General features: G+C 36.9%; 1 protein-coding gene across 2 annotated transcripts in view; it reads right to left on the minus strand.

The window, feature by feature from the left end:
* Window positions 1–24,039, minus strand: part of elapor1 (endosome-lysosome associated apoptosis and autophagy regulator 1) — a 97,005-nt gene that overhangs the window by 43,029 nt on the left and 29,937 nt on the right. For both annotated transcript variants that reach the window (XM_062978415.1, XM_016993334.2), the window contains exons 2-3: window positions 7,228–7,348; window positions 2,554–2,746 (exon numbers count right to left, since the gene is read on the minus strand). In XM_062978415.1, the coding sequence (XP_062834485.1) occupies window positions 2,554–2,746; window positions 7,228–7,348 (314 nt within the window). The remainder of the gene's footprint in view (window positions 1–2,553; window positions 2,747–7,227; window positions 7,349–24,039) is intronic.

Here is a 24,039-nt window from a genome sequence, read left to right on the forward strand (position 1 = left end):
GTGGTCTTCCTCTGACCCATAACTTGGCACCTCCTAACCCTAGAATGTTAAATACAGTAGAGTCTCACTTATCCAACACTCGCTTATCCAATGTTCTGGATTATCCAACGCATTTTTGTAGTCGATGTTTTCAATAAATCGTGATATTTTGGTGGTAAATTCATAAATACAGTAATTACTACATAGCATTATTTCATATTGAGCTACTTTTTCTGTGAAATTTGTTGTATAACATGAAGTTTTGGTGCTTAATTTGTAAAATCATATCCTAATTTGATGTTTAATAGGCTTTTCCTTAATCCCTCCTTATTATCCAACATATCCGCTTATCCAACGTTCTGCCAGCCCGTTTATGTTGGATAAGTGAGACTCTACTGTAATACCTCCAAGGAAGTGTCAGTTCTTCTGGAACTGGAAGGCATGTAATGTGTTATTATAGGGAGTTAATAGTTTCATGCGTTGGTTCAAGGAAAGGAAAAACTCTTTTCTGGGAATGGTATAAAGGAGATCAAGAAACATATTAAAAATGGTACATGGGGAAAATGTTTTACAACTCAGAGAGTGCCAAAAAGTTGACTGATTACTTCAATAATCACAGCAAGTGTCAAGTATTTGCTTTCCAACCAAGCAGGTTGTTAAAATTAGAAGAGACTTTGTAAATTGTGCATATTTGCCTGACATGTGGAATTAGAGAAATAAGTCTTGAGAAAAGTAATGAGGAGTATAATGAAAAACAAGGCATGTCAAATCAAACTTGAAATTGACCCCCATTATCATTTTCATTATGCACTATTTTGCTAATATTGTCTTTTTCATAATTAAATGGTACACATTTTGAATAATAGGCGAAGTTGATGAAAAACTATTCTTCTCATTAAACAAGTGAATGGAAAAAATCATATTAAAAAATGAAGAAGCAATTATTTCTTGCTGTGAAGCTAAACAGAAATTTCTATAGTGAAGTTTAAAAAATAGGCAAGATTTGGTTTTGTTTATCTTTTCTTTCAGTATCTTGCATCTATTTCATGAGATGTTTGGATCTTTTCCCTTCTAAATAAATCAAATTTTGGAACACAAAAATAATTAATTATTACATTCAACTGATAAAACTGCATGATTAAAAATTACTAGAATTTTAAATAGGTTATATTTTTGTAATGTAATAATCTTTCTTCTGAAAAATCATGTTGATTTGAGTCAGTATGGTATAAAGATTTGAATGCTGGACTGCAAATCTGGAGACCAGGATTTGAATCCCTCCTGATCTATAGAAGCCCACTGAATGACCTTGGGCAAGTCAGACACTCTCCACCGCAGAGAAAGGCAAAGGCAAACCCACTCTGAGCAAATCTTGCCACCAAATCCCCATGATAGGTTTGCTTTAAGGTCACTATAAACCAGAAATGACTCGAATGGCACACAATACACACACACACACACACACACAAATGCTATGGCTATAACACAAACAATCTTGGTTTACAAATTAAATTGTCCTTTTTTTTTAATAAACACCCTAACTTGTGGTCTAAAAAGAAGAATAAAGAGAGGGAGACAAACTGCTACAAGTTAAAATTAGTTGTCCAAATAGTCCAAAGTGGATGGAATATGGAATTACAAGAAGCATTGTTAACTACAGTCCCACTGACTGTAGCATATGATCTTATCATCTATCATCAAAGTGAAGTCCCTGATCAAAGGAGGATGAGTGGATTCCCCCCATTATTGTCACATATGGAGACATTGTGATCCATATCCCATACTCTGATTTAATGCTGAGAATTATCAAATCAATTTCAGGATTGGCACTTTGCCCTTATTTTTAGTTCATGCCTCTCCCCTTCCTTTCAGGTAAACATGCACATGGGGAAGTCATAGGGAGGAGGGAGCAAGCTTGTTTGCTGCTGCCCTGCAGACTAGGACACAGAACAATGGCTTCAAATTACAGGAAAGGAGATTCCACCTGAACATCAGGAAGAACTTCCTCACTGTGAGAGCTGTTCAGTTGTGGAACTCTCTCCCCTGGACAGTGGTGGAGGCTCCTTCTTTGGAGGCTTTTAAGCAGAGGCTGGATGGCCATCTGTCGGGGGTGCTTTGAATGAGATTTTCCTGCTTCTTGCAGGGGGTTGGACTGGATGGCCCGTGTGGTCTCTTCCAACTCTACGATTCTATGATTCTATATGTCCATTAATTAAATCACAGTGTGAAAATTGATCATAATGTGTCCCACACAACCAGATCAAATACCTTTGTCAACTGTATGTGCATGCAGGCATGCATCAGTTAACTGTAAGTAAAACAAAACAAACAGGCCACACAGTGGAAATCATAAAATCAAGAGCAGAATAGCAGAGAATTAATGAGTTGGTAGTACTCTGGAAACAAGTTTGGGTAATGTAAAACCTACTCACTTCAATGGGGGAGAAATTCACAAGTATGTCAAATCAAACATGCTGCCTAGTTTTTCAAATCTACAGCAGTCGTGAAGGTACTAACTGATGCTGAGCAGCACAGATGGTGTATTCCAACATTAATGATAACAAGCTCACTCACATGCTACAATTTCCCAAGGATTCTGTGAGGCTGTAATCAACTCCAAGATTGGTTGCCACACTGGCAAAACCATGGGGCAGTTCATCCCATTCATCAAACCTGATGCCGGTCCCCAGAGAATACGTGCCCTCTGCGCATGGTTTGCATGACTGTTCTTTCATATCCAAAAACGTGCCTGCTGTGCAGGAAAATGCTGAAATGTAGAAGAGCAAAAGCAAGATCAGGTGAAAGGGAGAAAAAACAAACAAAAAACAAATAGAGATTTTTTAGATTGATTCCTAGCATTCTGGTGAACCTACAGATAAGCGGAGTAGTGCCTGCTGAACCTGGAGTGAAATCAGAAAACATTTTGATAAGGTTGATTCTCTTCTATGCATCTAAAGGCTAAAAGATTTATAAACAAACCAAGGCAAAAAATATCTATGATTTATCTGTTAAAATCATTGACATCTTGCCTTTCTATTGCATACAGTTGCTCAAGGAGCCCAACATACATTTCATTGGGTTGTTGTATGTCTTTCGGGCTGTGTGGCCATGTTCCAGAAGTATTCTCTCCTGACGTTTCGCCCACATCTATGGCAGGCATCCTCAGAGGTTGTGAGGTATGGATAAACTAAGCAAGGAAAGGAAAAAATAAATATCTATGGAGAGTCCAGGGTATGGCAAGGACAGCTAATGACTGAACAAAGGATGCCCCCAGGCAAGAGACAAAACCTTTCCAATGCTAATGAGGGTGATTAACTGAAACATTAATGCTGGCTTCTCAGTGACAAAGGCCTCTTGCCACACTCTGGACTTTCCACAGATATATATTTTTTCCTTTCCTTGCCTAGTTTATCCATACCTCACAACCTCTGAGGATGCCTGCCATAGATGTGGGCGAAATGTCAGGAGAGAATACTTCTGGAACATGGCCACACAGCCCGAAAGACATACAACAACCCTGTGATCCCAGCCATGAAAGCTTTCGACAACACATACATTTCATTGCGGCAGGGGGAGGGGGGCATGAAACCAGATACTAATACTGCAGTGCTAAACATACCTATGAGGGACAAATCCTATTGAACTCTGTGGAGCTTATTTTTGACCAAGACTGCATTATAAAGTTCTACACACACCTTGGGATAACTCTCATTGCACTATATGGATTTTCTTCTAAGTAAATATGCTCTAGCTTGTGCCATAAAATCTTCTACAGGCACAAGAATAAAGCCAGGTATCCTACTATACAAACAAACCATAGTGTTTTTGCCCTTTGTACAGTTGTGAGAAAGTGATTGAACATGTCCACTGCTGATTTGAGTTTAATTGGAAGTCCCTATTATCTTGAATCAAGATTAGAAACTGTGACTTGATCTTAGTTCATTCCCACTAATCTGAGAGTAAACAACCATAGTTTCCTGAGCTTGGATATAACAAAAACTGTATCTTTGACATGTGGAAGAGAAAGGATGAGGGAACCACAAAAATCAAATACAGTAGAGTCTCAGTTATCCAACATAAACAGGCCGGCAGAATGTTGGATAAGCAAATATGTTGGATAATAAGGAGAGAGTAAGGAAAAGCCTATTAAACATTAAATGAGGTTATGATTTTACAAATCAAGCACCAAAGCATCATGTTATACAACAAATTTGACAGAAAAAGTAGTTCAATACACAGTAATGATATGTAATAATTACTGTATTTAAGAATTTAGCACCAAAATATCGCGATGTATTGAAAACATTGACTACAAAAATGCGTTGGATAATCCAGAACGTTGGATAAGCGAGTGTTGGATAAGTGAGACCCTACTGTATATGGAAGTTCAACTGGCCTATAGTAATAAGTTAGTTTTTTTTCATGATGATGAAAAGCGTGCAGGAAAACAAATGGGTAATCTGCAGCAAGGTGTTGCAGAATCTAGAGTCCTCTCTCGTGTACCCACCAGTTGAACATATAGGGACAATACCAAGATCTTTATGGTGGTAAGAAATAAATTCTGGATTTTCAAATCTTGGTTCTCTCTATTACTCTCACAAAGCAGACATTAAATTGCCATATCTCAAATTTTTAAAATCTACCTGTTCCTGCAAAGTGTTGTGAAATTTCTGTATGCAAAGGAGAATTAAGGGGGGGTGACATTTTAAACCTTCTCAATGGTTTTAGAAAAGAGAAAAACATTAAAGAAAAATAAATGAGTATTGACATACTAGGCTGTTTTTTTTACATATTTGAAGTTACAGCCTAGCTAATCAAATTGATTTTGTAATTATGATACAATAATATTTGTATCATAATTTAATGGCTATTTAAGATTGTCTTATATCCATAGAGAAAAGAGATCCAAAGAGCCCCTGGATACACATCACAACTTACATCAGATTTTGTTTACTGTACCACACTCCATGTAGACCTGCCTATCAGAAGTATTCAAGAACTACAGATGCCACAAAATATTCCAGACAGATGGTTACTGGGACCAGTTATAGTATGCATGATCCCCTTGCTAACGACAGCTTCACTGGCTTTTGGTCTGTTTCCAGGCACAATTCAAAGTACTGGTTATTAGTGATAAAACCCTGAGTCAAGACTAATCTGAAGGATCATATTCTCCTCTACAAGTTTGCCTAGGAGCTGAAATCTTCAAGGGAAACCTTTCTTTCAGTATCATCATGCCTCAGTAGTTGCCTCCAGTCTCTGATACTCTCTTTTTCAGGTGGGCCTTTGGTGACTGGCATTTTTCTTTCTACAGGGAGGGCTTTTTCCTGCATTAGTGCTGTTTTTCCTTTTGCTGTTTTCAAATGTTTCAGCCCTTTTATCCTTGCAATCTTTTTGTGTTTGTCACATTGAGGCACACTCATTGGAGAAATGTGGGGTATAAACTGAATAAATCAACAAGCCTGTTTATACCATTAAATTCAAGATGTGAAATCATTATTACAATCGAAACAGAAAAAAGCACCTTTCAGTTTAGTGGGAAGGACCCATGTGCCTGTCAAATTTGCTTATTCTGGGCAGGTCACTTTTAAGTCCTTACTCAAATTTCTTTAGATAATTTATCTTTAAATTTGACATGCATCTTATCAGCCTTCCAAGTAGAGGACATGTTCAAATAGAAAAATGGCCTCTGTAAAAGTAGGACCTGTGGCCCATGACCATTGTGTTACTGTAACCACCTATTATCCTGCTTCTTCTTTCTGTGACAAGCAAAATGTAAAAAAAGGAATTGGTTTCAGCTTGAAAACATTGGTTATGCCTCTACAACTTGGATTCTGATCAAAATCTGACAGTAGCAATTTAGTTACCTGGGAGAAGTTATTTTTGGGTAATGACATTTTTAGGAACCCACATTTCAAAAATAATGCACTGAAGAAGAATGAAATGAATTAAAGCTTCTATTGACTGTACATTACGAATTTACTTTTAAGGAGCATTATTAAGAGACATTTAGACAGGGGGTTGTATTCGGTTTTTTGGACGTCTTATATCATTCTCCTAATCGTCCTATATCCAAATCCTGCTGGAATAATAGACTTTCCGAAACTCTGTTACATAAGCTGCTACATTTTCTTAGAGCCTGCATTAGTGTGTGATCCCTAGTGCAGTCAATTATTCAGCAAGCACACACACAAACACACAGACCTCTCATAGTTTTGACTTGGTAGGTGAGGAGACAAAGAACCTTTGTACAATTTTGATGAGTTGAAGATGATGGTACTAAATGTACAATCAGTTGTCAAACTGTGGGATGCATGTTATACTAAACATTTGCAGGTTGAGTATCCCTTATTAGAAGTGCTTGGGATCAGAAGCGTTTTGGATTTTGGCTTTTTGGGGATTTTGGAATACCTGTATTTGCATATAGTGACATAATGAGATATCTTGAAAGTGGAATCCAAATCTAAACATGAAATTAATTTATTTCATATACTTTTAATGTACATAGCCTGAAGCTAATTTTATACACCATATTTTTTTTTAGTAATTTTGTACATGAAATGAAGCTTGCATACATCGAACCTTAGAAAACAAATGATAATTTCAGATTTTGGAGTATTTTAGATTTTGGGATTCCAGATAAGAGATACTCAATCTGTATAGAAGCTTTATTTTATGCTCTTAAAAGAAGTAACAGAAAGTAATATAAAAGTCATGAGCAGTACAACAAGCAATATAACATGTTTTAAACATTAAACATATTATCAGGCAACTCTGCTGCCCAATTAACAATGAGCATTTTTCTGTCAATGAACTGAATATGTCAATTAAATAATGATACAGCAGCCATTTTACTGCAGCCCTTGCTAATAATAAAAGAATGTCAGCAAAATGTCATTTTAAGGCCAGATATGGTAATACTAACTCTCTCAATATTTTTACTCTTCAGACATAGACATTCAAACATTTTTTACAACAGGTCAGAGGAAATGCCAACTGAGGGGTATTCCAGATCATTTGGCATTTCAATCTCTTTCTTCTCGTTGTTCAAACATTAGAAGAGCTGGGGAATCAGTTCTACTTCCAAGCAAGCAGAACGGTGACGTGGGTTTTATTGAAATGACAGCACTGCCTGTGTATCCTGAAAATAGCTCTCTCATGCCAGTGGTTCAATGAGGCCTAGAAATCTTCAATGTGCTGGAAAAAGCTATGAGCAGGAAAGATGCAATGGCAGCAATAATGGCTTACAGCATTCTGTGCCTTTGATGGGGTCTGGCAAGCCGGTGCAGAGTCCTGGAGTGTGTGGCACAGCTACTCTCCATCTGGAGCCTATGCTGTCGCATGCTGTGTATTCATAATGGTATTCAGACTGGAAGAGAAAATACAGGGATAAAACAACACTGTGTGCATTTAGCATATATGACAAACACTTTCCCCATTACTACAGGAGATTGTTTCTCCATAGGAAATAAGTGAAGTTGATTATTTTTGGATATACTGAAAGCTGAGCAAAAGGAAAACACTACTCCATATCTTAAAGATTTCAAAAATGAGGTACAGTAACTCCAGAGTCACATTCTAAACATGTCCAAACTCTACCTCATAGAGATGTCTGTGGATGTGTGCATGTGCACGAGCACTCAAGTTACCTGTCAATTTATGGCAACTTGATGAATTTAGTAAGGCAAGGAATATGTGGTGGTGGTTTTGCCATGGCCTTCCAAGAAATATATTCAACACCAAATGGTATTCGTTGGTGGTCTCCCATCCAAGACCTAACCAAAGTTGATTCTGTTTCACTCCCAAGATTAGAAGAGTGCCTTTAGTGTTTTTAGAGCAGTCTCAGGCTGGATCTACACTACCCTATATCCCAGTATCTGATCCCAGATTATCTGGCAGTGTAGACTCATATAATCCAGTTCAAAGAAGATACACTAGGGAATCAGATCCTGGGATATAGGGCAGTGTAGATGATGCCTCATAGAGACATAAATACTGTCAAATCTGCATGTGCAAAAAAGCTGCTTTGACTCTCATTATCTTAGTCCACTTTGACCCCTTTAATGCCACACACATCTATTTAATCTGATGTGAGATCGGCCTTACAAGTTACACACATACCACATGCTACTCCACATTTCTCCTACTTGAGAGATAAACAAGGTTTTATAATCATACGCAAAGGGATCTCGTAGCACCATAGAGATGAAGAAAATAAAGTTGATAGCATAAGCTTTCATAGATCAAGATGCATGTGAGGAAGTGGACATTTAGTGTATGAAAGCTTATGCTACCAACTTCATTCTCTGTTAGTCTCGAAGGTGCTACAAGATTCCTTTGCATATTGATATTCCAGACTAACATAACTATTTGAATAATAGGTTTTATAGTTATTTACATATGCTCTCAACTTGGGACACAAGGCATCTGATGAAGTAGACTTAATCTACAAAAGCTTATTCTAGCAACTTTTTTCTCTGAGCTAGTCTCAAAGTTGCTACAAGATCTTTTTCTTCATTTTCAGATAGTTATCATGTTTTACTGTTGATTTTACTTGCAATGTATGCATTGTTTGATGATGGTTTATTTTGGGAAATTAGATAGTAACAAGGGATGCTTTACTCTCCATACACCTGTAGATTTTGCACTACAAAACAACGAATTATACACATATGCTGGAGCAAGAGGACTTGAAATGAGTAAGAGCATTACAGTCAGTCCTCTCTTTCCATGGATTCTGCATTCATAGATACAACTACCCATATCCAGAAAATATTCTTTAAAAAATCCAAAAAAGCAAATCTTAATTTTGCCATTTTATATGCTACTAGCTGTGTCCGGCCACGCGTTGCTGTGGCAAAGTGGTGGTGGTATTGGTTAAAAATTGTTGTGTAATTTTTATTTGACGTTATTTGTATTTTTAAATTAATTTTATTGTAAGTTATCTTTTTATTTAATATATATTATTATTTTCCTGTATTATTTTTAGTTATTTTCTGTTATTATAGTATTTTATTGTATTCATCTTTTAGTGTTTTTAATTATTTTTTAGTGTTTTTTATTATTTTTTATTGGGTTGCTAGGAGACCAAGTTGGAGGAGCTTAGCCTTCTAACTGGCAGCAATTGGATAAAAGCAGTTATTCCTCTCCCTCTAATTAGGACTTTAATTTTCTTTTCTTTTTGTTGTATCAACTTAGAGGCATGGATGATGGGTTGTGTTGTCAAATTTCGAGGTTGGGGGGCCTGTAGTTTTGTTGTTTTGTCGGTCGCCGTGATGCCATCACTCTTTTATATATATAGATTGTATATAATGGGACTTGAGCATCAATGGATTTTGGTAACCACAGTGAATCCTGGAATCAAAGCCCAGTAGATGCCATGGGTCCACTGTACATGTGTGAAGAATGGCATCCTTTTTCTTGTCTATTTGCATCACTTTTACATATATAGCACTAAACAGTACAAAGCAGTTTAACACATCTGCACACGTTAGTCAAATAAACATATTAAGCATCAATATCAAGCAATAATGAAACATTACAACAAATAAGGATCACATAACTATAATTAAGTGATAACAAATAAACATTTAGAGACAAGACTTAAAATTGGGAATAATAAAAGTTAAACAGAATTTAAAAACCAAAGTAAAAAGCGATTTCCATAATCTTTTCTTTTTTGTTTGTTCCAGATGTCCTCCTCTCTGTATGCTTGTTAGCATAAAAGGGTCTTTATATTTTTAAAAGAGTGCAAGGAGGGGGCCGTTTTGATCTCCTTAGGAAGTTCTAGAGATGGAGGACAACCACAGAGAAGGCCCCGTCTCTTGTTCCCACCAGCTATGCTTGAGAGCAGGGCCTCATCTGCCAATTGTAGCACCCGAGCAGGCTTGTATGCTGTGAGTCTCTGGTTATAAAATGTCACAAACTGAATTTGCATGCATTGTGTATTGTTGTTAATTTATCTTTAAACAACATAATGAATAATAACCTTTATGCTAGATTTCAAAATATTTAAATGCCCCCAACAACAAAAGAAAAAATCAGTATAGGTGACAACGCTACACAATTATGTTGTTTATTCCAATAAACAATATGAATCCTTGGGGTACATTAGCAACTATCACATTTTGTTTAGTAAAGATTTTTACAGACTGTAATTCACTTCATTAGACATGGTAGCACTCATTCTGCTGCCGTACGACAAGAAACACATTCACTGTTATCTAGCCACAAATCTGAAACAATCTGGGATGGAACACAGGGATCCGCTTCATAAGTCACACCATTAACTCATCTAGCTCAGTACCGTATGCACTAACCAGCAACAGGATTTCAAATGGGTGTTCCCCACAACCTTAAAGACTCATACCAAGAAAAAGCAACATAGCTAATCCTACAAGTATCACAGTATTACCCTCCTAGATTACACAGTCTCAATAAGTCTTTGTGTAGAAAGATTACTGTCAGATGACAGCAAGAATAATATTTTGTCCTTTGTTCTATTCCTGAATACCCTACAGCTCTTGGCTCCAGCACAATTCTCATCATTATTTCATAACTCTCCCAAGTCTTCCTCGTACACTTGCCTTTCTTTTTTCCTTTCCTTTTTCCCCCATGCCCAACAGATCTTTGTGCCCATGAGCTTTTGTTCATCCATCTCCTTCAATGTGTCCACCACCCTTTCTCCTAGACTTGCCTCTCTAAATCATACCTCCTATCAAATCACTTATTGTCAGCCCTTATTGTAAGTACATAAATTTAAGTATGGATGCATCCCGACTTGATTGAAAAATCCAACATTTTGTTTCTAATATTTCCAATTTTATATTGGGTTAAAATAAACCTATTAAAAGGTATCTGACCATACTGGGTTGTGACAGGGAACATCATAGGATAAAGAAAACATTATACATAGCCAAACTAAAATCAGATAGAAAATAACAAAATCTGGGATTTTCCTGTCTTGTAATCAGCCAGGATGCAATAAACCAAAGCAATTACATCTTTTTTCCCTGTTTAGCTCTAACGCCTCCATTGCCATTTCCTTCCCTCTCTCTGTTGGTTTTCCTCTGTTCTAATTGTAACACATCTTCCTATACTCTGTAAAGAATGATGCACACTAATGGCACTTTATAAAAAAAAATACTATTATAGTATCCTAAATGTTATTCCCTGTGGAAAAAAATATATAGAGAGAGAGAAGGAGCGAGCAGGAGAAAGGGGGAGTGATTGGTGTGATTTTCAGAAGATTTTTTCATCATTAAGCAGAGAAGCAGCTACTAGGATATGTTGACTTATTTTAGAAACTTAAGAACATTAGCTACATAGAGCCTATCATCCTGCACTGTTGTGGTGTTATATTAATCCACAAACTGGCATTTTAAACAGATTCTGGCTGGTGATTTATCAGGTGTGCTTTGACTGTGTGATACTGAATGGCAGGTGGGTTGGATTGAATGGCCATTATAATCTCTTTATGTTTCTGTCATCCCCTACAATATTCCACTAAATGCATGGATCTTAGAATGGGGAAAGAGAGTGGGAGTCAACCCTTTGAACACTAGACAATTTTGGTAATATTGGACCTCTAAGACTTCTATGAAGGTTCCACAGAAATTATTAATCAGAAGAATACTAAATAATCACAAGCTAATATTAAGACAGCTACTGTTGTTATTCACAGAAATAACAAAGGCTGCTTGAAATATATGCTGTAAACTTATTTGTGAATAAGCAGTACTGGATTCAAGGAGAGTATTTCTAAGTATATATTGTGCATCTTGTAAGAATCTTCAGATTTAAGAAAGTTTCAGTGATAATGAAGGAAGGAAGGAAGGAATTTGCCTTCTCTCTGCAAGTAGGCAAAATTACTAAAATCCTGTTTGCCTATATTGACCACCACCCTAAAAACAGTTCTGAAATCCCTATCTAAATTCCAGAACTCTGAAGAGGGCATTTGGGATCCATCCATCTGGAAGCACCTCAGATCTAAAAGATTTCAAAGGTACTGACCAGTATTTTGATCTCAACCAAAGAAAGTTTTAAACTATGAGTGCTGGGATCACATCTCATGCCCCACCTGCATTAAAAATCTACCAGCTGCATTCTGATCTAACTAGAGCCTACCTTGAGTTGGACAGGAGCTGTTGCAGAATACAGTTCAACTCCATGAAATGCTTTCCAGGACTTTAAATAACCTCCTAATTTCTCTTCAATTGAAAATAATAGCAAAAGAACTCTGTGGACGAATATCTGACCTAGATGTTCTCTAGGTTCTCTATACTCTTTCTTCAAGAAGTATGGCACAACATAAAATAGGAGTACCTCTTCCTTGTCTAGATTACATTTAAATTGATTGTCCCTCATCCAGTCCATTACTTCTTATGGGCACAGTAAATAAGAAAGGGGGCATACTGGCTTGGGGAGTTCTTCCAGGTACCGTCCACACAGAAAAAACATCAAAGTTCATCACTATCAGCTAGGTAGAGTACTGTGTCTATAAATTATTAGGATACTTTATAGATTTGTTAATTGTATGTATAACATGAGCTGTTACGAGCTGCTTGTCTTACTCATCCCATTCCTTTACTTTAAACCAGTGGCCCCAAGCTTTGGGCCTCCAGGTGTTTTGGACTTCAGCTCCCACAGTTCCTAACAGCTGGTAAGCTGGCTGGGATTTCTGGGAGCTGAAGTCCAAAACACCTGGAAGCCCAAATGTTGGGAACCACTGCTTTATACCAATACCTTCTGATGAAACTGAAACATAATTAGAAGCTTCATAATACCTCTACCCTTTGAGAGCTCATCTTGAATAAGAGGGTACTAGAGACCTGTAATGAAGATATGTCTCAAAAATATAACTGATAGGAAGTTTTCCAAAGTGTTTTCCATGACCCCTGTTTTAATTTTAAAGGTACCTTCAACATACCAAATAGCACACAGAATGGTGTTTGTCCTGGCATTATGGGAATTAATGTGGCAATGCCTATTGTTCATTAAAGTTGCTCCAGGAGAAACCCAGATGTAGAATTTCAGAGATGCCAGCAAAAATAACACAGTTTCTTTAGTGCTTAGAATAGATAAAGAATCAAAGTATTAGTGCACTGTGCCTCAGTATAACCTGAACAAGAACATGCTGTCCAAGTCAAGGATAAGTGGCAGTGCAAAAAAGCACAGAAATAAGCCTTCCATCTCTTTGTTAAATTCTTGTGGTTAGCTGAGATAGGAAACTTCTTAAAATGCATCATATTTTATGTACCTGTTTTCCATAGGTCTTGTTAGCCAAATTTTCCTGTTTTTCTAACGTTTTATTAAACTATTGCAAAGGCTGCCCTGCTTGTGTTTTTATTATTATTATTATTATTATTATTATTATTATTATTATTATTATTATTATTATTATTATTTTCTCTTCAGTATAATGTAGCTATTTCTATTTATATGGAAAATATCAAGGTCATGGGTATTACATGCCCTACTTACTTATCTTTTGCAGTATGTTGTTATAAATTTAACATTTATTTGACACTGATAATCCAGACTCCAGGATGACTACCTCCTTCCTTCCTTGGTAAGGGTCTGTTTGTTTTATTGCTACTCTGATTTAAAATTTTCTTTTAAAACTACCTGATACATAATATCAGGATCTATAGTATTAGAATAAAGTTGTGTGTGTCTCTTAAAATAACCTATGGCAATCTCATGGATTTAATTGGGATTTTTTAGGCAAGAAGTACTCAAATACAGGCTTGTTTTGGGTATTCTACAAAGAAGGTTTTTCTTCATTGCCAAAAAATAGTTCAGGGTGCAATTTTCAGCAGTTTGACTCCAACACATTGCTTGAACATTTGCAAAAGAACAAAGGAAAGTTAGCAAACAGTACATAAATGCCTGATCAAAGGGAGGAATTGCTATGTGCCTGGAATTAGAAGTGAAATTGTGCAGTTTTGTGAATTAACTTTTTTCAAAAGGAATCAAACAAGGCAAAATAAGATATTGATGGCTTTGAAGTCAGAACTCTTGTCTGGTTGCTGTAAGTAAAATGATTAGCACTATGGCCATTGGGGAAGTGGAGTAGTTTAAAGTGATGCCCCCAACATGCCCAAAATCACATGTCACAGGATGTTATCACATAAGTCTCCTAAAATTGTTTCTCTTGTAGTAAACCTGTCTTGGCTGATATAGGAGTTTGACTGCCTAGCCCCACACAAATCCTTTTTACAGGTGCTTTGAGCTTGCACTATGCAATGAGATAAACCATGGGGGGGGGGGGAGGATGAGATATCCATTGTGGGCTGTGTTTCCTGACCACAGATCAAAAAATCTCTCCCCCAGCCCCTTGGCAAATCATTCTCCTTAGCTCAGAGTGCAGCTACACTCAAATTCATGCAATTCGACAGCTCTTTAACTGCCATGGCTTGATGCTGGGGAGTTGTGGTTTCATAAGGTCTTTAGCATTCTCTGCCAAAAAGTGCTGGTGCCTTACCAAACTACAGCTCCAAGGATTCAACTTGCCATTCCTGTAACTGGGATGGCTCAATGCTAAATAATCCTGGAAACTGTGCTTTGGGGAGGTAATAGCACTCTTTGGCAGAGAAGGCTTAAAGCCCTATAAAAACGATAGGTTCTTCTATACTGCAGAATTCTTGTACTCTGGCACCACCTGAACTGCCATAGATCAATGTTATGAATTCTGAGAGTTGTGGCTTTTCAAGGTATTGAGCCATCTCTGCTAACAGTGCTAATGCCTCACCAAACCAGAATTCAGGATTCCACAACATTGAGCCATGGCAGTTAAAATGGTGCCAAGGGAGAGAAAGGACCCATTTTTTATCTTTGCAGCTGGGAAGGAAAGAGTTAATTTTTAGTTTTCTGCCTTGAAGCACAGCCTACAATGGACTTCACATCCCCCATCCTTCTCAGACCCCTCCTACACTGCCATATAAAATCCAGATTTGCTTTGAATTGGATTATACGGTAGTGTAGACTCAAAATCCAGTTCAATGCAGATAACGTGATTATCTGATTTGATAATCTGGGTTATATGGCAGTGTAGACAGGACCTCAGATTCAGAGTAATAGGGGTTTTTTTTCATCACAGGGTTAATAAAGCTGGGTGGAAATGGGTTCAAGAGAAGTTTCCTAAACATATTCATTACCTACAATTTTCAGGTGACTTGAAGCTTGTTTAGGAATGAAATTATAATGATGTCATGTGGTAAATTATGCTTTTATTTGTGTCTAAGAAATCACCAAGGTGGCTTAAGCTGTGGTATAATCATCTCTACATTCCCCAAATTCACTGTTGATGTGCTTTTGTATTACTGCACCATCTGAAAACACTTTGAACACCGATTCAAAGTATTTTCAGCTACCTAAAATGACAGTCCCCTGTTTTTTGAAATGTACTTTTTTTAGCATGAGTTGAAGACTGGCTTGAGGTAGATGTAGAATGACACTGTGTGATAGTAAGCACCTATGTTCATGGCTGGGAAACTTCAATTCTCTGCTACCTGCCATTTGTGGTAATGCCCATAGTGCCATATATTCCCAATATTTACTTAGAAATATTTTGGAGCAGGGCATTCAGTGTAATAGCACCTCCATCAGAACTTCAATATTGTCCAACAGCACTTAATTTTCAGTTGTTAAAAACATGGAAAAACTTTTATTTCAGCAAATATTCATTGACTAATCCAATTCAACATCTATTTCTTATAGTTAAAATGTGTGTTATGTTCTATGTTTTATGCATGTTTTCTTACGTTTTATTTATGTATACCCTAATGTTTTGGAAATAAGTGATATATAACAGGACCATAGCCAGAAAAAAATCAGGGGGGAGGGGTTCGAAACTTTTTTTTAGAGAATCACTAAGAGTAGTTCCATAACACAAAATAATTTAGAAATCAGGCTCCGTCGATAAACTTCAGTGCACACTCAAGACAGATGAACTTCAGTGGAAACTCATGAGGCTTTAGTTAACCAGTTAAAATTTATGAGTAAACCAGTATTTTTTAACCTGAAAAATTTTGTGTTGGGGGGGAAGTTTGAACCCCTAACTCCCCCCCCCTACATATTTGCAAATAAATAAATGAAATATACTAAATATACTAAAAACGTACTATTGTTGCTGGACCCTTTCTTTATTGTTTAAGGATTATGCTGTGTTATTCCAAAAGCTTTTGTTTTTTTGAGATTGGTATTATATTACAATAAGCCAATGTGGTATTGTGGTTTGAATGTTGGACTATAATTCCAGGAGACCTGGATCCAAATTGTCTCTTAACCATAGAATTCCACTGGGTTACCAATCACACTCTCTGTGTCACAGAGGAAAGCAATTGCAAACCTCTCTGAATTAATTTTGCCAAGAAGACCACTGCTGGTGCTGTCATAAGCGGGAGCTGACTTGAAGGAACATAAATACATTATAATATTATTAGTGAGTGGATATATATTAGCTAATAAGAAAAGGTTAATCAGAACCTTATGTCTGCTCTTCTCCTGACTGTGAATAATTTCAGGCATTTGAAGCAATACTGACTTCAGGCATTTGAAGTACACAGCCACTGATGCATATTGCATAACCACTTCTTGTCCTATTTGAAAGAGAATATGCTAGGACTGCAACTACTTATGCATTTGTAACCCAAGTTGTCAAACCGACAGGCAAATCTGCTTTGCATACTCTGCTGGTGGCCTTTCAAGTAACATTATATTTTGCTCTGAACTGTTCCTAATTGAATCTGAGTAGTTTGTAGTTTAGCCACAGATTAAAGTGATACCATATTCTTCAGCCCATTTATTTAAGTATCTGCCTCAGAGGCAGGTAAAATAGACAAAATAATTTTACATATCCTTCAAAAATAAAAATAAAGAGAACAGAAAAGTACTACAGACTATATACAGCCTACAATACTGGCTATACAATACTGGCTAGCCTGACAACATTTCTAGAGGGAATGTTCCCAGACTAGCTATCTTCTTGAAGGCCAACCCGAAGGTCTCTAGTCCCTACCCTCAAATTGCACAGTAGTGTACGGAATGGTTATCAGCTTATGGCAGCATTATTTCTTTTCAGTTATGATATAACAATTCCCACTGCTGATATAATTTCTTATAAACCACTGTAATTATTAATATGAGAAACATGAGCAACTCTCAACTAGAATAGACCCAATCAATCGTTAAATGTTGAGTTAATGCATAGATGCATACTATTCAATGAGTCTAAAACTATGAATAGGGTCCAAGTAAGTAACTGATAAGATGCCTGAGTAATCTGCTTCCAATAAAATTTAATGGATGCAAAAGTATACTATCAATGTTATATAAAACAAACTGCTCATTTATAATAAGATTAATCATATCATTCCACATCAAAAATCGTGATTTTACTCCCAGTTCTTTTTTTTAAAAAGGACATAGCTTGGAATAAATTACAGCAGAGTCTCGCTTATCCAACCTTTGTTCATCCAACATTCTATATTATCCAACGCAATCTGCCTCCCACCCAGATCCACAGATGGTTCTCTAGGCAGACAAGGATCACAGATTTTTTAAAAACTTCACAGGACTGAACTTTTTACCGATTTAACTTCCGACAGTGTTGTTACTATAAGTTCATTTTATGCAATTCTATCCTTATTTGTAGTCAATTTTTTAGTAACCAATGTTTTTTAGTCAATTTTTCAATACATTGTGATATTTTGGTGCTAAATTCGCAAACACAATAATTACTACATAACATTATTTATTTGTTTATTTATTTATTTATTTATTTATTTACAGTATTTATATTCTGCCCTTCTCACCCAGAAGGGGACTCAGGGCGGATCACATTGTATACATATAAGGCAAACATTCAATGCCATATACACATAGAACAAGGACAGAGACAGACGCAGAGGCAATTTAACCTTCTCCTGAGGGGATGTTTGATTCCGGTCACAGAGGGAGCAGCTGCTTCATCATCCACTGCGACAGCACTTCCTCATTCCAATGGTGGCTGGATGATTTTTATGGAGTCGTAAATTAGTTAAATTAGCCTCCCCACTTTATAGTGGTACCTTAATTTCCTACTTGATGGATGCAACTATCTTTCGGGTTGGTAGGTCAGCAACGAGCAGGGGCTATTTTTTATTTTTAATTGTCGGGTGCTCACCCTGCCATGGGCTGGCCTTGAACTCATGACCTCTTGGTCAGAGTGATTTATTGCAGCTGGCTGCTCACCAGCCTGCACCACAGCCCGGCCCCTGCTATTACCGGCCCCAATACATTATCGTGTATTGAACTCCTTTTTCTGTCGATTTGTTGTAAAACATCATGTTTTGGTGCTTAATTTGTAAAATCATAACGTAATTTGACATTTAATAGGCTTTTCCTTGATCCCTTCTTATTGTCCAACATTTTTGCTTATCCAACATTCTCCCAGCCCATTTATGTTGGATAAGCGAGACTCTGCTGTAGTTCCAAATAATTAATTACATGTATTATCTCCTTTTTCTAAAGCTATGTTTACATCCAAAGGGAAACATAATGCAATTGGTGGTATAACTAACACTAAGTGCATTTATTTTAACAGCTATAGGAATGTAGTCTCACTAATGGAAGAAAAAAATGCAGTGTTCAAGCGCTGATTCATGCTCTCTCTTGAGGTCTGTTAATGGATGTTGAAGTAGCAATGTACTAGAAGGGAGAAGAGTATTTGTTCAATTGTAAGCTAGCAGCTTATAGCATTCAAATGTTCTTAAAGTAACAAATATTTTAATATAAGGAGATAGTAGCAATTTACTTTTTTAAACATTGCAACAGAAACTACTTTTAGAGTCCTGGTACTAAAGTAGCCATGAAATTGTTTTTCAGAATAACTATCTATAAACACTGTTTAAAACACCAAATCCACCAGTTGAGGCTCATTCTCATCGCCCCTAATAAGACATATGTAAGTAGAAATGCATACTGTAGGAGTTTTGGAGTATGGTACCACATATATGCAAATGACACCCAACTCTACTACTCCTTTCCACCTAATGCCAAGGAAGCTGTCTTGACCCTAAACCAGTGCCTGCCATCAGTAATGGACTGGATGAGGGCAAACAAACTGAAACTTAATCCAGACAAGACAGAGGTACTCCTAGCCAGATGGAAGGCAGATCAGGGAATAGAGATGCAGCCTGTGCTGGATGGGGTCACACTCCCTCTGAAGACACAGGTCTGTAGTTTGGGGGTCCTCCTGGACTCAGCATATTGGACCAGGTATCGGTGGTGGCTGGAAGGACCTTTGCACAATTAAAACTTGTGCACCAACTGCGCCCGTTCCTTGAGAAGCCAGATCTGACCATGGTGGTATATGCCTTAAGTTACATCCCATCTGGATTATTGTAACACACTCTACATAGGACTGCCTCTGAAGGGTGCTCGGAAACTTCAACTGATCCAAACACCTGCAGCCAGGCTGCCAACTGGGGGGTGGCTACAGGGAGTGGACAACCTACTGTTGAAGCAGCTCTACTGGATGCTAGTCTGTTTCCAGGCACAATTCAAAGTGCTGTTTGTGACCTTTAAAGCCCTAGACAGTTCAGGTCCAGGCTATCTGCCTGACCACATTCCCTTGCACGAACTTGCCCGGGCCCTGAGATCTTCAGGAGAAGCCCTTCTCTCAGTCCTACCTCCATCTCAAGCCTGGTTGGTGAGAATGAGAAAGCAGACCTACTTGGTGACTGCCCCTCAACTCTGGAACTCCTTGCCCAGGGAAGCCAGAATGGCCCCCTCCCTGCTATCCTTCCATTGGCAGGCCAAAACCTTTTTATTCGGGCAGGCTTTTAAAGAAGAAGGCTTTTAAGATGGGCCACTGTGCTTTTATGTTTTTATGTATTTAATCTGAATTTTTAAAATGCTAATGGTATTTAATGCTGTTTTAATATTTGTATGTTTGTATATTTTAAATTGTATGCTGATGTTTTTATGTTAAGCTGCTTTGAGTCTTCTGCGGGAGATATAAAGCGGGGTATAAATAAATAAATAACAGGCCCTTGGTATCTGCTGGTAGATGTATGTAATAATATAGCAAAATGATGTTCCTTAAACAAAACCACTTTGGGGATGAATCTTTGGATGCAGAATCTATAGATACAGATGGTCGACTGCATTTAGATGCATTTAGATTTATAGTCATTAGAATTCAGAGCTCCCCTTCAAACACAAAAGGACACAAAAGAGTGAGGATAAATCAAACATATAAATTTACTGAGGAAATCTTTGACCATGAATATATCCTGGCAGTAATGGATCATTGCCGTTAAAGGGGTGGGGGTGGGGATTAACAAAAAATGGGAATCTCAGTTTTCCTTCATATCTACAACATACAATATTTCAAGTATTAATTACTGTACCTTTTTAAAAAAAATCAATATTAGTACTTTATTTAAGAAAAAATGTTATCACAATCTGAACACATAAAAACACAAAAAATAATGGTTAAACATCACTTTAGATTCAAAAATATAGGCTAGATATTAAATCTTAAGAGTTCTACAACCTGTTCTAGCATATAACAATTTCTTTGTCAGGAAAAAAAAACCTGACCTGCAAGGTGTAGATCATGTGCTGTTCCTTTTGTAAAGAACAGATACTACCTGATCTGAGCCAACAGGCCAAGACAGAGTAGTTTCCTCAGTAAAGAGTTTATGATACACAGTTGAGATCCTTGCACCTTGATCTTTTCCAATGAAGCAAAGAAAACAGTCATTCAGATTATGCTCTCAGACATAAAAATGCTGGCAGAACAGGCCTCTCTTCTGTGAATTTTAATGTCACTGTTGCCAAGATGGACAAATGAGGCGGGGCAGGGAATTACTTTTGTGAAGTGCTTGAACCTTTTTTTTTATTGCTCAGTGAAAATGCATTTTATAAACTAGTCTGTGTATTTATATAATAAAAAATAGCTGGAATTGTACATTCTTAACTATTAAAATTTCCCCATTCGTTCTATTACACCTACATTTATACATAACTGAACCTGAAATTAATTACCATATATTGACTTTCATTCAGGTTATTCCATTTAAATAGTTAATTAGTATCAACATTGAACTGAAAAGAACTAAACAGATCATGCTACTGTCTTTGACATTATTACTATTATGTTTATATATACCCTGCTTTTTCTCTCCACAAGGAGATTCAAAGAGGTTTAGAATGACATTGATTATACTATGTTTTCATCCTTGTTCGCTTTATCATGTCATTTAGTAAGCTGCTTCCAAATATTAGTGGCAAACCCAAACAACTTATTTTTTTAAGAAATGGATTCTTGGGAAAACCAGAGTTCTGATGACTACAAAAAGGGAAATTTGAGGTGTATGTGGACAAGTGCCTCATAGGCCACACTTTGCTCACCCCATTTTACACTCATATCTCAAATTCTGATATTTGTATCTCTTGTTGACATATTCATATACTGTATATTTTAATACAAGAGCATAAAAGGCACATAAAATCTCTTTTTATATCTGGAAAAATATAGGTACAGGTATTTGCATTATTCAGTCAGTTCATGAAACATTTAGAAGCAAGGCAATTGTTATTTACATTGCACTACCCATGGGGAAAATTTTCCCCTCCTTCATCTAATAAAAATTCCATCTACAGGTAATAAATTCAATCTATATGCACTGTAAACAAATATATCTCTAAGGCCTTCTTTGTGTTTGTATGTCCAGAGAGGATTGCACTAACATACAAGTACACCTTTGAGCTGTTGCTATTATGGATTCTTTTTATTATATATCTTGCTTGGAAATCTATCACATGTAAAAAGAACAATTGTATGCTAGTGGACTTTAGGTGACAAGAGCTCCCAACCATCTCTAGAAAAGGTTTTATACTTGGTCTTATTAAAAAGTTTAAATTGATATCTTTTCCTATGAAACTTTGTAAGACTATTTACCTGCTTATGGAAATTCCATAAGCTGTTACAATTTATTTATGGTCTATATTTCTGTGTATAAGATAAATTGCACTTAGTATACTTGAGGTGGTAGCTATCACTTTCTTAATGGACTGCCATCCATCTTGGTTACATTGTATTGTCTCCAGATCCTCCATAGTGTAAAAATATCATTCAGATCTCATTGGTAAAAGGCCGTATGATCTTTGAATAGGTTTCTTTCATCAAATATCTCTGTGAGTCTACTTAAATCTATCCATAAAGATATTATTCAACTTAGGAGCAAAAGATTTGGCATCTGTTACAGAACCTTGAACCAGGAGATATTAAAAAAAACCTAGGGTTGCCAGGAAACATAAGAAAGCTAAAGATGAAAACCATATTAATTCATCCTTTTATCTGAAGTCACTTCAACAACATCCACAGCATTATATTTAGGAAAATTTGTAGAAAATGAGATCACTTCTATACTTTATCCTTCTGAGCTTGTACCAAGTGCAATTTGTTTTATTCACACATGTTTAGGCCACAAAAACTGCAACATACTGGGTTTCTGTAAACAAGCAGATATTCTTATAACCCAGTTTCATATACAAAGGCATCAAATGAGAACAGCAAATTTGCTTTTCACAGACACTTGTCTAGTTTTAACTTTATCTTGCACTATGCTCTGCGCTCCATATGGAAGAACAGCTGTCTCCTGGGCTAATGTTCCCTTGTAGCTAATTACCTTGAAAACTGACACCCTCCAAGCAGAGCTCTGAGAAGGATGTTTATGCTCAGGTTATGTTAACATTTAAAGCAAACACAACCACTTGGAACATACAGTCTGAATGTTTTCCAAAACACATACATCAGTTTCAAATCCACTCCTCACTTCAGTAGAAAAGTAAAAAGGTGTTGCTTTTAAAAGAGAAAACTCAGCACCTCATTTTTGAATGAAATTATTTAAACAACAAAATATTGCATCTGAGAATAAGTCTCACATCTGGACAAAGATATACAGGACAGTTGCATAATATAAACACTATTTCTGGGAAATAGCTTTTTTGTTGTTGTTGTGTTTGGCATCAGTTCACACACACCCCTTTGAAACTATTGGTGTAATGATCAATGAGGAATGGGGCCTTTTGCCTGTTTCTACCTGCAATTCCCATGTTTAGCTTAACTTGTCTATAATGGTCTTTTTGGGTAGAACTGAAAGCAGGTAGACTTAATCTCCATAATCAGTAAATAGTCTTAAAACTCTTGGAATACTGAGACATACATAACAGAAGAAACATTATGAGATCAATCTTAATTATTCAGCACCAGGGAGGAAAAAAAATAGAGGGTTGAAACAAAGGTTATCTTTTCCCCAACAGGCAGAAGAGCATAATGACCCAGCTTGAAACTACTAAATGACTGGGTAAATAAATATAGTCCAAGTGGCAGAAAGCTCATTGTGAGTATGAGCAAATGTCAAGACCCAGGCTACAGAACACCAATAACCATGCGCAGAGGCCGGATTCTATCTAATATCTTTATTATAGGAATATATAAAGTCAATAAAAACAAGTGAAGAATATAGTTCAGAAGTAGACCTTTCAGGAAAGGTCAAATATAGTCCAGGAAAACAATGTCCAATATGTGATATTAGAGTCCAAAGTTATAATCCACTTGACCGAAACACACACTATTTGGCAAGCAATAGTGTGGGGAACAGTCCATAGTCTTTCGAGGCTTAAGGTAAATCCGAAGGAAACTGGAAAACAAGGCTTGAATCTAGGAAGCAAGGTCCGTGGTTTAAAACGCAAGGCAAGGCAAGACTTGAAACTTAGCAAGATCAAACTTGAAACAAGGCAAACATGAAACAAGAACTGAGTCCATAGAAGTCCGTGGAACAAGGCAAGGCTGGAAACTTGATCCGGGAAACAGGGAACTGGAGTACGAAGTCTACACACGATCTCACTCCTCAAGCTGACGAATTGACTCCGCAAGGTTTCCTTCGCGGCAAAACCCCTAAATAGGGTCTCGTTTCCCGCCAGAAGAACACTTTCCCTGGAGAACTAGAAGTGAAACTCATCTCTGTCCAGATGCATGACTCCTTAGAATTTCCCAAGGGAAGC

This window comes from Anolis carolinensis, chromosome 4, assembly GCF_035594765.1.
Source record: "Anolis carolinensis isolate JA03-04 chromosome 4, rAnoCar3.1.pri, whole genome shotgun sequence".
Classification (NCBI taxonomy): domain Eukaryota; kingdom Metazoa; phylum Chordata; class Lepidosauria; order Squamata; family Dactyloidae; genus Anolis; species Anolis carolinensis.